Raw genomic sequence first — 14,743 nt, forward strand, 5'->3', positions numbered from 1 at the left:
GCAAATTAAAATTCCATGGCTTGGATTAGGTGCACCTTAGTCTTGAAACTCCTATCTTGCTCTTCAGCACTTTGGAGAGGTCCTAGACCAGTAGATTTTCCCCAACACATTTCTTTATTTCTTGACAGCTGCTGCCACAGGTGCTGATCGTAGATGCAATTAAAATAAATTACTAGCTTTAATCTTTTCTCTTTCTATCATAATGTTGCCTGTTGGTCCATAAATGAGGATTTTCTTTTTCTTGATGTTGAGATGTAACATATATTGAAAGATGAAATATTTGATCTTCTGCAGTTAATACTTCAAGTCTTTTCCACTTTCTGTCTAGAATGAAGTTTTAAATGAGCACGTTCTCAAATTCTCATTCTCAATGTTAGCCAGTTTGTTGTAATCCACACAGTCAGATGCCTTTGTATAAACAATAAAACATAAGTAAATATCTTTCTGATATTCTTTGCTTTCAGCCAAGATCCATCTCTTGTGAGCAATGATAATCTTGATCTGTAGTCTCTTTTGAAGCCAGCTGGGTTTTCTAGCAGTTCCCTGTTGATGTTCAAGTAAATTTTAAATAACCTTCAAGATTTTACTTGCATGTGATATTGCTCAATAATTCCCACACTCTGTTGGAATAGAAACAAATATGAATCTGTTCTAGTCAGTTGGTCAGGCAGCTGTCTTCAATTTTCCTGGCATAAGCTAGTGATCATGTCCAGAACTGCATGTTTGTTGAAACATCTCAACTGGCATTGAATCAATTCAAGGGGCCTTATATTTGGCCAATATTTTAATTGTTTGGTGCAGCCAATGTGAAGATGGGTAGGTGAAGTCCACTAGCTGCTTCACAGGAAAAAGATGGGCACATAGATCAAATCTACCAACTCCTCTGTGGAAGAAAGGTGGGCAATGTCCTTCCCAGGCCATAAAAAAACAAAAACAAAAACAAAAAAACCTGCGGGAGGGTCAACAGTCATTTCTGACTTAGCAGTTACTTAAGAACAGCTGCCCTCAAAGTAAGTTAAGATCATTTATCCTCACAATTTACTTCTAATAGATATTCAGATTCAAGAGTGTTTCACAAACAAAATGTTAAATAGTTAAAACGTAAAACAAAACCCCTCACATTTGGATCAATTGTTGCTGTTGTTATGTGCAATCGAGTCACTTGTGACTCATAGTGACCCTATGTACAAGAGTCCTAAACCCTGCTCTATCTTGTGCCAACCTCACCATTTCTGGCACAGTCATTTCCACCACCCCAATCACAGAATCAATCCATCTCATTGATGTCTTCCTCTTATGCACCATCCCTCCACTCTCCCAAACATGATGTCCCTCTCCAAGGACCAATCCCTCCTTGCAACATGCCCAAAGTAAATCAAGACGAAGTTTCAGAATCATTGACTCCAAGGAGCACTCCACCTTCATCCTCTCCAGAACAAACCTGTCTGTTCTCCTAGCAGTCCATGGTATATTCAATACTATTCTCCAGTACCACACCTCAAAGGCATCAATTTTTTTCTTTTTCTATCATCCCTAGTCACTGTCCAACTCTCTGATGCATAGTACGTAATTATAAAGACTATATCCCGGATCAGGCACACCTTAGTCTCCAGCCTGATGCCGTAGCTCTTCAGTATATTGAGAGGTCCCTCACAGCTGACTTTCCCAATGCAATTTGTCTCTTGATTTCCTGGCCGCTGGTACCAAGAGTGTTGACTGTGGTGCCAAGTAAACTAAAACTGTTAACTATCTCAATCTCTTTACCATCCATACTGATGCTGCAATTGGCCCAGTGGTGAGAATCTTTGTTTTCTTGATGTTGAGCTTCAATCCGTATTGGCAACATAATAAATAGAAGACAGAAATTGTGAAGAATTTCATTTTACTTGGATCTGCAATCAACACCCATGCTAACAGCAGTCAAAAAAAAGAAAATCAAAGGACGTGTTGCACTGGAAAATTCTGCTGTCAGAACCCCTTTTAAATGGTAAAGAGAAAAGACAATTTAAAGACTAAGGTACACCTGACCCAAACGATGAGTATTTTCTATTGCTTCATATGCATCATATGCATGCCAAAGTTGGAAAATGAATAAGGAAAACTGAAAAAGACTTGATGCCTTTGAACTGAAGTGGTTATAAAAAGTATTTCATATTAACAGGCAAATCTGACTTGAAGGAAGTGGAACCAGGATGCTACTTGGAGGCCAGGATGGTGAAACTTCATCTAATGTACTTCAGACTTGTCTGGAGGCATCAGTCTTTGCCAAAAGACATCATGATTAGGAAAGTCTTAGGTTGGTCAGAAAGAGAAGAAGATACTCAATGTGATGGACTGGCACAGTGAGTGCTACAATGGCCCTGAGTATGACAAAGATTGTGAGCATGATGGAGACTGTGTCGGACAGAGCAAGGTTTCAATCTGTTGTTTATAAGATCCACAAATGGATCTTGTTGTTCTGTTGGTATGAGTCAGAGTTGACTCTACCACATCTATCAACCTAATAAAGCTTGTTAAAGAACTCAACAATAAAATAAGAAATGTAACATAACTTATAAAATTTTACCTTTTTCTCAATTTCCTCCCAAATGAAGTGAGTTCCAATAAACTAGCAAGTTAAAACCTCTAAAATTCTATTAGTCTTTCGTCTCTAACTTATATGGGGAAATCAGATGATTTCCCTTAATAAAGATAACACCTTAAATCCAAAAATGTTATCAATAAATAAAACATCTAAACATATGGCTTTCAAATTGATGTTCTGATAGGATTCTGTACTCTAATCTAGCTTTTATGTCTCTCACATTGGGATTTTTCTGAAAATAGAAAGGAGGGAAAAGAGAAGGGAAAGGTTACACCTAAAGTGAGAATTCTAAACCTTTTACTCTAGGAGTAATCCTGGAAAGATTATAATTTTTCATAAAAAAATCTAAGAGTTTTCAATCTGTTCCTCATCAAACTAACAAGCCAAGCATGGAATCTTTCTTCAAGGACTGTTCCCTTCTCATAACATGCCCAAAGTAGGTGAGACAAAGCCTCATCATGCTTGAGTCTAAGCAGCATTATGGCCACATTTCTTCCAAGACTGATTTGTTCCTTCTTCAGACAATTCATATAATACTTAATATTCTCTACTAACAGCCATAATTCAAGCACATCAAATCTTCTAAGACCTTCCTTATTATAGAAAAATAGTAACAATTACAAAGAATCTTTTCTATTTCCATTGTTGTTATTGTAGATTTCCATCGACCCTATTTCATATCGACCTTATGAACAAAGGCCTGAAGCCTTTCTATAATTATCGTCATTTATAAAAGTTAATAGAGTTTCCAGAGGCAGGTGTTTAAGAAGTGGATTACACAGATACGATGTTATATGTTAAATAAGTACTAACAGAAGAAGGATGGGCAATCTCCTTTTGTGTGATTAACAAACTTTGAAAGCCTGCTGGAGAGTCAGCTGTGGGTCGGTTCTGACCACAATACACAACATTATTCTATTACTAACAAACATTTAACATAAAATTAATGTATCTTTTATTATTATCTATCTTATTATTTGCAGCAGGAGGTGACTCAGATGACTCCACAACACAAAAATATGAACAACTACATCTACCAGAAGCCTGCGGGACAAGGCTGACTCCTTCAAATTTTAGTGTAAGACAACATTATATAACGAATCTATAGGATACAACACTCTCCCCTGGGGAACTATTGTAGCATAAATGGAGGAGGCCCTAAAGCACAATAAGTCAATCCTGGAGGAGAAGTTCAAGACTCCTAAACCCAAGAGATACTGGCTTCAGCAGAAGAAACAGGCAGCAGCTTGAGGTGTTTGGAATCACAGAAGCCCAGAAAGATTGAGATACAGGCCATCACATCAAGGGCTGGAAGGGGGAGATGGATGTTGAATGGAGTAGGTGGGAGTAGAAGTGAATACTGGTGGAGCAGGGAAAGAGGTGGGTCAATACATACCTGCCAAGAGTGGGGACAACACTGAATCTGTTGGTTATTTCTACTGGGAAATATCTTTAATCTGCTCTTTAGTGTAAAATGCTTGTCTGTCAGATAATGTTCTAAATCTGAGCATTCAAATTAAGACAAATTAGGAAGAAGGATTTGCCATCCATTTCAGCAACAGCAGGCCTTTGAAAACCCTATGTACAATAGAGCACACTTAGACTAGCAGATATGGTAAAAGAGGCCCTCAAGTATGGAGACACATAGAAGGAGGAACAGCTGTAAGCAAACACTAGTGATTGGAACATGGAATATAAGAAGCATGAATGTAGGAAATTTGATACTGTTAAGAAGGAAATGGAACGCATAAATATTGACATACTAGGTATTGGTGAAATGAGATGGACTGGCATGGGACATTTTGAGTCAGATAACCATATGATCTACTATGCTGGAGATGAAACGGTGGGGGGAAATGGACTTGTTTTCATAGTTAAAAAAGTCATTTCTAGACCTGTTTTGAAATATAATGCTGTGAGGGACAGGATAATATCCATACACATACAAGGAAGTCCAGTGAATACCACCATCATTCAAATATATGCACCAACAATCTGAACTAAAGAGGAAGAAATAGAAGATTTCTACCAATTTTTGCAGTCAGAGATTGATCAAAGATGCAATCAAGATGCATTAATTAATAATAGGTGACTGGAATGTAAAAATTGGGAACAGAGAAGAAGGATTAATAGTTGGAAAACATGGACTTGGTTACAGAAATGAAGCTGGAGATAGACTGACAGTATTTTGCACAATGAATGACATATTCATTGTAAATACATTTTATAAGAAACAAACACAGGCTATACACATGGATTTCATCTGATGGTATGCATAAGAATCAGATCAATTAAATCTGTGGAGAATCACAGAAGCTGAAAATCAGGAGGTGTGAAAACTAGGCCAGGTGCTGATTTTGGAAAAGACCATCAATTACTCATATGTAAGTTCAAATGAAAGCTAAAGGTTAAGTCATATCCACAGGAACAAAAATTTGACCTTGAGTCTATCCTACCTGAATTTCAAAACCATCTCAGGAACAGGTTTGAGGCCTTGAACTAATAAGTGAAGACCAGATGAGCTCTGGGAGGATATCAAGAGTATCATCCAGGAAGAATGTAAAAGGTCATTACAAAGACAGAGGAGGGGGAAAAAAGCCCAACAAAAATGTCAGAAGAATCTCTGAATATTGCACTAGAGTACCAGAAAGCCAAAGAAAAGGGGAGAATTCAAAATATTAAGGAGTTGAACAGAAGATTCCAAAGGGCAGCATGGGTAAGACAAAGAAAAAAGTATTATAATGAAATGTGTAAAGAGATGGGAGTCGGAAAATCAAAGGGACCAAATTCGCTCAGCACTTATGCTCAAGGAACTGAAGAGGAAACTCAAGCCTCAAGTTGCAATACTTAAGGATGCTTTGGGCAGAATAGTAAATGATCCAGGAAGCTTTAAAAGAAGATGGGAAGAGTATACAGAGTCATTGTACCAAAACGAATTGGTGGACACAGAAGAATTTCATGGAACAACTTATGATCAAGAGCCTGTACAAAGGAAGAAATTTAAGTTGCTGTATAAGTATTGGCAAAGGCCAAGGCCCAGGAACTGATTGACATATTGATTGACATATTTCCAAAATCAGACACTGCCATGGATGTGCCCACCAAATTGTGCCAAGAAATATCGAAGACAACCACCTGGACAACTGACTGGAAGAGATCTATATGTGTTCCCATTTCAAAGAAATGTGATCTTACAGAGTACAGAAATTATCGAATAGTATCATTGCTATCTATCACATGCAAGCAAGATTCTGCTGAAGATTACCCAAAAACAACTAGAACAGCACATCAACAGCGAACTGCCTGAAATTCAGGCTGGGTTTATAAGAGGCGGTGGTAGTAGGGATATTATAGCTAATGTCAGATGGATCTTGGCTGAAAGCAGAAAGTTCCAGAAGAATGTCTATCTGTGTTTCATTGACTATGCAAAGGCATTTGACTGTGTAAATAACAACAAACTGTGGCTGACTCTGAGAAGAAAGGGAATCCCAGAACATTTTATTGTACTTGTGTGAAACCTATACTTGCACCAGGAGACAGTTGTCAGAAGAGAGCAAGGAAACACTGCATGGTTCAAAACTGGGAAGGGTGTGCACCAGGGATGTGTCCTATCACTGTATCTTTTCAATCTGTATGTGAAACAGATTATCCGGGAGGCTGGACTCTATGACGAGAAATGTGGCATCAGCATTGGAGGTAGACTCATCAATAATCTGTGTTATGCAGATGACACAACCCTACTTGCTGAAACTGAGGAGGACCTGAAGCACTTGCTGCAGAGGGTCAAGGACTGTAGCCTTCAGTATGGATTGAAGCTCAACATGAAGAAAATAAAGATTCTCACCACTGGGCCGATTTGCAGCATCATGAAGAGATTGAGATTGTTAACAGCTTCAGTTTGCTCTGCTTTACAGTCAACACTCTTGGCACCAGCAGGCAGGAAATTAAAAGATTAATTGCATTAAGAAAAAGTGAATTACTGTCAGAGACCTCTCCATAGTACTGAAGAGTAACAATGCCAGTCTGGAGACTAAGGTGTGCCTGATCCAGGCCATGATCTTTGCAGTTACTTGCTATGCATCAGAAAGCTGGACAATGACTAGGCATGATATAAGGAGAATTGATGCCTTTGAGCTGTGGTGCTGGAGAAGAGTATTGAATATACCATTGACTGCTAGAAGAACAAATGCGTTCGTCCTGGAGAGGGTGAGGCCAAACTGCTCCTTGGAGGTAAGGATTCTGAGGCTTTGTCTGACATATGCTGAACATGTTGCAACGTGGGATCAGCCTTTGGAGAAGGACATCATGCTTGGGAATGCGGTTGCACAGCACAGGCGAGGAAAACCCTCAATGAGATGGATTGACTCAGTGACTGGGGTAATGGGGGTAGGTGTATAACAGACAGTAAGATTGGCACAGGATAGAGCATGGTTTACGGTTGTTGTACATAGGGTTGCTATGAGTCACAGGCTACTCGATGGCACATAACAACAAATCATAAGCAAAAACATCATATCTAATTGCTAAATGTTAGACCCTACTGAGAGAATTATAACTAACATATGACGGAGCAGAACTGCCTCTTAGGGATTATGAGGCTGTAATCTTCCTAGCAGATCAGCAGGTCCTTCATCCCATGGAGCTTCTCGTGAGTTAGAATCACTTACCTTTGTTTAGCATTTGTGCACTTAATTCATTTGCTACCTATACACCTTAACTGTTAAGAATATAAGGATTTAAACTAAACTGAGACATGTCATCACATGATAGTGAACTTGTGTATTTATCACATGTTACTTCTCAAAATAATGGAAACTGAGGAAACAGACTTTATGTTTTGTACATGGTTCTTTTGTATATAGCTATGTTTTATATATACATTAAAGAATGGATTAAGTACTTTCCAGTAGAATGCTACCCAATATTGCTATCTTGATATCTAGGTAAAATTTGTAGTGAAGTTGTTTTGTATATGACACAGTCAATACATCTCCTTATAGGATCAAGTAAAGATGTGACATAACATATATCAACAAAAATGTATAGTAAAAAAAAAAATATTCATATCTTTTGCTTTTATATAGACTTTTAATAGTGGGGAGGGGGGAACCCACACATGCAATAGTAACAACACAATCACATAATCCAGACAGCTCTGGGCTTCAGTTCCTCACTTTAGGGGTTGGCCTGTACACATCCATGACCACAGCATGGTCTCTTTCATATGGCTCAAGGGTCATCTGCTCCTGGGGCATCATTGTCTCCTGCTGCATCTTCTTTACTTCAGAAGCAAACACTGCCTCAGCAGAGTCTGTGGAGTCAGTGTAGCTGAGCTTAAAAGAAATCACAAAATGCCCTCAATTACAAAGGAAAGTGTAGGCATTCAGGGGCACAATCTGGGTCTCATAAAGCTGAGCCATGTCCACAAAGCTCACATCCACCACTGTGATAAGCATGTGGTATATGCGTGGGAGCCCAGCATCCTCGATGACAGAGACTATTCTGGTTCCCTTCTGGGCCAGGCTAATGGGGTCCCAGCTAGAGTGATGGGAGAACTCAACAGCATAGACCAGATCATCCTGGCCTACATTGTCAGCGATGTGGGAGACACTGGTGCCAGAGGAAGTTCCAAGGTAGAGGGCACCATGGCCCCTGGCTTGATGTGGATCTGGTCCATTCCACCGAGGACTGCTGCCGCCAGATTGGAGTGGAAACTGTTCTAGGCACAGTACTCAATTTTGTCATCTCCCTCCGAAATGGAGTCTCTCTTCTCGCCATAAACCAGTTCTCCAGGGACCTGATTCTTGGTGACCAGGGCACCTTCCTTTCCTCAGCAAATGAAGAGACCTTAGTGCTGGTGAGATTCCACCATTAGATTCTTCCCCCCTGAGTTTCCTCTTTTTCCTCTCCTGCCAAGATTCCGGCTGCCAGACTGGAGGCCTCCTCCTCCAGGTCCTCTTCCTCCTCCTCGACTCCGGCCCCAGAAGCTGCCGCCACCGCCTCCTCCTCCTCCTCCTCGATCTCGGCCACTGCGACGGCCACGGTCACCACCTTGGTCACCAAACCCTCCTTGGCCTCTCAATCTTCCCCCTTGGGGACTGAAACCTGGCCTCATGGTGAGTGCTGAGATGCATGTCTCCAAGTCTGCGGCAACTCCGACTCCACTATTCATATCTTTTAAACAGATCCTAAATTCACAAATTTCAGAAATTAAACATTTTTGAACTAGCAAGGATATTAGCAGGCTGAAATCTTTCATGTTTTCATATTATTTTTATACTTACCATGTGAATCAGCTATTAAAAGTAAAATCTCATTTTATTATAACTTTAAATACATTAGATTATTAAAAAGTAATTTTGAAATATTCCCAAACCAAATAATTATATAATAAATTATTCCCTTTTCTGGAGAAGCCACCTAATTTTGATAAAATGTTACAAATTTACCTTTCAGCTGTAGTAGATTCATCAGAAAATTCCATGTCTGCTGAACTTTTCCTACTATTATTAGACCTCCATGATGACGCCAAAGGAAGTTCTTCTGAAGACATAGGTCTTGGCCTTTGGCCAATTCCGGATGGCTGCTGTAAACCTGCAGACTGTTCTTCAGTGCTTAAAACAGCAATTATTGCTCTTATTGTAGCTTCATCAACTTGAGACCAAGGCTTAGATGGAGCTCTCATTCGACGCAAAAATAAGCTATGCCACTTCTGTCTGAGCTGCAGCAGTAAACTGGCTGCCTATAATAAACAGTTTCCTCAGTTCAAAATGATAAAAGCAAAATATACATTACACATGAAGACACTATTTGTTCATTAAGTTAAAGTTTGCAAGTATTTCCAGAGAATATGTCTTACTACTTTATTTTACTAATAAATTTTTTTGTTGAACAAAATATACTAACCATTAAAGGCATAAAACTAAATAAGCATTCAATGAGAGAGGCAGTGTTTAACAGTAGAAAAGTATGAGAAGGATAAATAAAACACATTTAATTCTAGGCATACTGTATTTATGTGTCCGAGGGGCAGCCAGATGATGGTGTCCACAAGGCAAGAGGATTCACAGGTCCACAGTTCAGAAGAAGGGTTTATACTGGAGACAAACACTTGGGAGTCATCCATTTATAAATGGTAACCAAATGTACACATAAATGAAGCTCAAGAGTGTTCAAAAAGAGAAGAGCAGGGAATATAGAGTACCGGGAAACATGGGCCATTTAAATCACAAAAATGCATACAGAAAAGTCAGTAAAAGGACCTATAAAAGAATGCTGTTGTGTGCCATCAAGTCAGAAATGACTCATAGCTGACCCTCCAGTGGATTTTCAGAGCCAGTAAATCACATGGGAGTAGACTGCCAATTCTTTTCCTGCAGAGCAATTTTTGGATTCAAACTGCTTGCATTTAGGATTGCAGCACAGGTTCTTAACCACCCGGCTGCTATAGCTCTCTCTAAAGAAATAGCTAGAGAAATGGAAGCAGAATCAAGAAACTTTAGTATTGGATAAATTTGTGGCAAAAAAACTGAGAAAAATGTAGGATTTCATGAATGACAGTAAGTGCCAAATACTAGATAAAGATCAGAGTTATCAAGAACAGCAGCTTCGTTTTGACAATATGGAGGACACTGTTGATCTGGACAAGTACAGTTTCAGTGAAGTAAACTGTCAACAGAAATGAAAGTGAGACTATGGTAGTCTGAAGTAACGAATAAGTCAATGGTAAAAAACCATAAACGTAGCAGGTACTAATGACAACTTGGCTGTAAAAAAAATTCAATTAAAAAAAGATATAGATTAATCTTTAAATGTTTAGATGAAATGAAGGGAAAGTTATGTCAAGAAAACTTTAAATTTGAAAGTTAATATATATCCATCTGAATACAGAAGTATATGAAGGGAGAATATAGAACATATTCATATTCTTGTGTATTTAATATTCAAGATTTTATTATACACATAAAAGTATCCAACTATTGTTGTTGTTATGTGCCATTGAGTTGCTTGTGACTCATAATTACCCTATGTACTTAGAACTCTCAAATATTGAGGCATAACTAGGTTTTTCAAATTATCCACTGGATAAACTCCAGAATATACAGAAAATACAACAGAAAATGTACAATGACTCTATGAAAACTAAAAAAATTAATTGTACTCTAATACAAAGGACTCAATATTGAAGAAAACTTTTTATCACATTGTATACCAATTCACATTAACTGAAAGAATTTATGATAATGCTACATAGCAACTTACCTCAGGCTCCAATCTGAAATTAAGCCACTCATCTAGCTTCAAAGTTGCCAAATTAGCAGTAGTTCTATCCTCCATTTCACTATCACTACTGTCATTAGGAATACCATCAGCTGTTAAAACACAAGTTGAAAGAAAAGAATTCCTACTTACACCATATTACATCATAACAGAAAAGCAAATAGGCAGGCATTAGTTGTACAGAAAGGAAAATAGCAAATACTTTATGCATGGTATTTTAAAGAAAATAAAAAGAAGGCTATTTTAGGATGACAAACTTTAAAAATTTAAAAGGATGTAAAAAAACATCAAAGAAGAACAAAGACTACCATTTTTTGCCTGGATTACATCTCAACATAAAAGATAAATTCTCACAACTGGACCAATATGCAAATAATCATAATGGAGAAAAGATTGAAGTTGTCAACAATTTAATTTTACTTGAATCCACAATCAATACTCATAATAGAAGCAGTCAAGAAATCAAAAGACTTGTTGCCCTGGGCTTTCAAATTACTTCTTCAAATTGCTAAAAAGCAAAGACATCAGTTTAAAGACTAAAGTATATCTGGCGCAAGCCAAGATATTTTCAGTTTCTTTAGATGCATGTGAATGTTGGACAATGAATAAAGAAGACCAAAACATTGACATCTTTGAGTTATGATGCAAGAGTACTGGATATACCATGGACTACCAAAAGAACAAATCTGTCTTGGAAGAAGTGTAGCCAGAAAGTTCCTTAGAGGCAAGGATGGTGAGACTTTCTTATTCTTAACATATCAAAGCGGACCCCCTCCTATATAATACTTTTTTTTTTCATTTCAAATTAGTTTGGTTTAGTAGGGATAAAAATCCTTTTGTTTCAAATAACGTTCATTTTATTTTATAATACACGACATATCATAATATAGAATATTTACCTCTAAAGGATGAAGGTTCCTGAAGAGCATTACTTGCCAACCTAGCTGGTCCACAGAACACCAATACAGTGACAGGTGTCACTGCTGAACAGCATCTAATATTAGCTATCCTATGGGCTCTGGTCATTTCATCATAAATAAGCCAATCTGTGGGCAGTGCCTGAATTGCTGCAGCTTGACCATTCGCTGGAGGAATCTATTAGAAATGTCAATTAAAAAATGGTTAACTCCATCATCTAAATTAAGAATACTCTTAAAATATAAAAAGTTAGTCAATAAAATAGATGATGTCTATTAATGCCCAGTAAAAATTAAAGTCATTGCTCATACAAACTTTAGAAAAGTCTTCATTATTTAACAAATACCTCTTTGCACTATGAAGACTCAATCAAAACTTTTCCTCAATAATTACACACACACTCATGTAAAATTTTTTGAGGAGGAAAGTATTTGGAGCATTTTTCATTGATCTTCATCCACCTCAATTAGATTAGTTTATTTGGGGCTCAAAAACATTTAAAACACTTTACCTTTTTATACTGAGGCTGACTGAGAACTGATGTGGGATGAAACCTTACTTTTTTCTCCTTTGACCCTGTCAATACTACATTCTCTCGATCCACATGGACTAAATTAGGATACATGCCTGCCACCAATGCAGCCTTAACAACAGCCCAGTTCTCAGAATTTGTGTTAACATCTCGAATGTCACCACCACCTCGTGCTCTAACAAAACCTAGAGGGGGAAAGAAAACGCCAATTTTTTCTATAGTACAAAAGAAGACTTTAAATTTACACATGCTTTTATGAAACATAAGTCAGATTATGTAATCAATGATATAGATTCTCCTAAGAATGTTTAACACGTAATACTAATATATTAAGAAACAGAACTTTTTCCACAGCTAGAACTAATGCTCTAAATCATTCTTTGGCCAATAAACAATACTTCGGTTATGAAAGACATTAATTCTGAACATGTAGACAAGTAAATTTGATTAGTATACTTTTGCTAGAATTTCAAAAGTCCCCATTCTTATTTCTGTATATTTATATATTTATATTTATAAATCTTCTGGTTTATTCCTTATAGCATTAAGTTAGTTCAGCAAATCTGTGAATCCAGGTTCTAAAATACTTTTAATCTACCTCTTTTATGTACTATGCCACAAAAAAGCAATTGAAAGACACGATTCTAAAACAAAACAAAAATCCTATCAACCCATTTTTTAAAAAAAGGAAACAAAAAATAAAGCAAAGCATATACCAAGCAACTGCTAAGTGTTTGTTTCAGAGATAAGCACTCATATTAAACTGATTCTTATCATTTTTATTTTATTTCACAGAGCTAACGAAATATCTATTTAAAATTATAAAAGTATATTAGTTCTTCAGATCTAAAGTTATCTTTGCCAAGAAATGAGTATTTTATAGCAACAGATGCTATTAATTTATTTTTCAACTCCAGTTTCTTCATCATCATCTTTTTATTAATAAACAGTAGATCAAATAAAAAATATTTTTAAAGGATTTAATGATATTTAATGATAACAAGATATACTTGATAATGTTATAAATTATGATGTTGTCACCTTGGGGGGAAATTTTACCTGATGCTCTAAGTTGACCAAGCAACTGGGTTCGCATTCCTATGATTATTTCCATAGTAGCTTGCGAAAGAAAATTCTTTTCACAAAAGGCTCTTTCCCACCCATCACTTCTGGCTTTCTGCCATGCCTATGGATATAGAATTATATGACAAGACACAGTTACCTGTCACTTCTTACTGAGGCAGCAAAGTAACTGAAAGCTACTACATTAACCACTCATAGTCAATTCTTATTCTAATTATTCCATAAGCTGTTAAGACTTTCTAAAAGTATATAAATTTACCATTAACATATACTCAAATGCTACAATAGCTACTAAGTTTTTAATTCCTATGAGAACTAAAGTATCAAGGAACCGAAATGGTCAGATACTTAAAATATTTACCTTTTAAAATGTTTCTTCTAATTGTTATTCATAAAAGTGTGGGAGGTTTTGAACTACAGCATCATAAAACCATTTCTAGCTAAAGAATCTTGGTCCTCATCGCTGGTCCTCTAAAAAATAGCCTATCAGCCTCTCAATCTAACTGCTAATCAAACTACCATTCTGTAATATAAAAGAGTTCTAAGAACCTGAGTTCTTTTCTTTGGCATATGACTTAAAATCAAAGCATCAATTTATTTATCCTCTCTGCTACTGAAGGAGCTAGAGAAAAGCAAAGCACAGATAAGCATTCTACTCTAAATATCCCACTAATTATTAACATTCAACTTATCTATAATGATGGAGTCCTGAGGGTGAAGTGATTAAAAAAATCTGGCCGCTAACCAAAAGGTCAGCAGTTCAAAATCACCAGCCACTCCTGGAGAAGACAGGGCAATCTACTTCTGTAAAGATATATAGTTTCAGAAATCCTAAGGGCAGATCAACTGTCCAGATGAGTCAGAATCAATACAGAGGCAGTGAGGCTCTGTAAGGTATGATTACTCAACATGTTCTGTAATTACCACTACCATCAAGTCAGAACTGACTCACAGCTGAGCCTCCAATGGGTTTTCAAGGCTAGAAACTGCATGGGAGGAGGTTACTCATTTTTCTTCTGCGGCGCCCCTGGAAGATTCAAACCACCAGAGGAATGAGCCCTTTGGGTTAGCAGTAAAACTCTTGTAGACTAGGTCACTAGAGCTTCCTTACCAAATACAGTAAACTTAATAACCATATCATTCATTTTTCAATAATGCTCACAAAAAGTTCACAATTTATTTTTAATTATGCATGTACTGGAATATTACTAGATGCTTGAAAAAGTATTTTCTGCAAAAATAAGGTGATTTTTTTTTTCAACAGAGATAAGTCAGGGAGCTCTGGTGACCTAGTAGTAAGAAGCTGTGCTGCAAGTCCAAAAGCATGCTGTTTGAATCCACCACCC

General features: G+C 37.2%; 1 protein-coding gene and 1 pseudogene across 1 annotated transcript in view; both read right to left on the bottom strand.

Moving 5' to 3' along the window:
- YTHDC2 (YTH domain containing 2) overlaps positions 1-14,743 on the bottom strand; it is a 99,801-nt gene that overhangs the window by 22,860 nt on the left and 62,198 nt on the right. Inside the window, exons 21-25 of the mRNA XM_006886680.1 lie at positions 13,374-13,500; positions 12,294-12,499; positions 11,764-11,959; positions 10,847-10,956; positions 9,034-9,326 (exon numbers count right to left, since the gene is read on the bottom strand). Of these exons, the coding sequence (XP_006886742.1) occupies positions 9,034-9,326; positions 10,847-10,956; positions 11,764-11,959; positions 12,294-12,499; positions 13,374-13,500 (932 nt within the window). The remainder of the gene's footprint in view (positions 1-9,033; positions 9,327-10,846; positions 10,957-11,763; positions 11,960-12,293; positions 12,500-13,373; positions 13,501-14,743) is intronic.
- On the bottom strand, positions 7,747-8,705 carry LOC102872011 (annotated as a pseudogene).

This window comes from Elephantulus edwardii, unplaced genomic scaffold, assembly GCF_000299155.1.
Source record: "Elephantulus edwardii isolate Elephantulus edwardi_28Jun2011 unplaced genomic scaffold, EleEdw1.0 scaffold00050, whole genome shotgun sequence".
NCBI classification, from domain to species: Eukaryota; Metazoa; Chordata; class Mammalia; order Macroscelidea; family Macroscelididae; genus Elephantulus; species Elephantulus edwardii.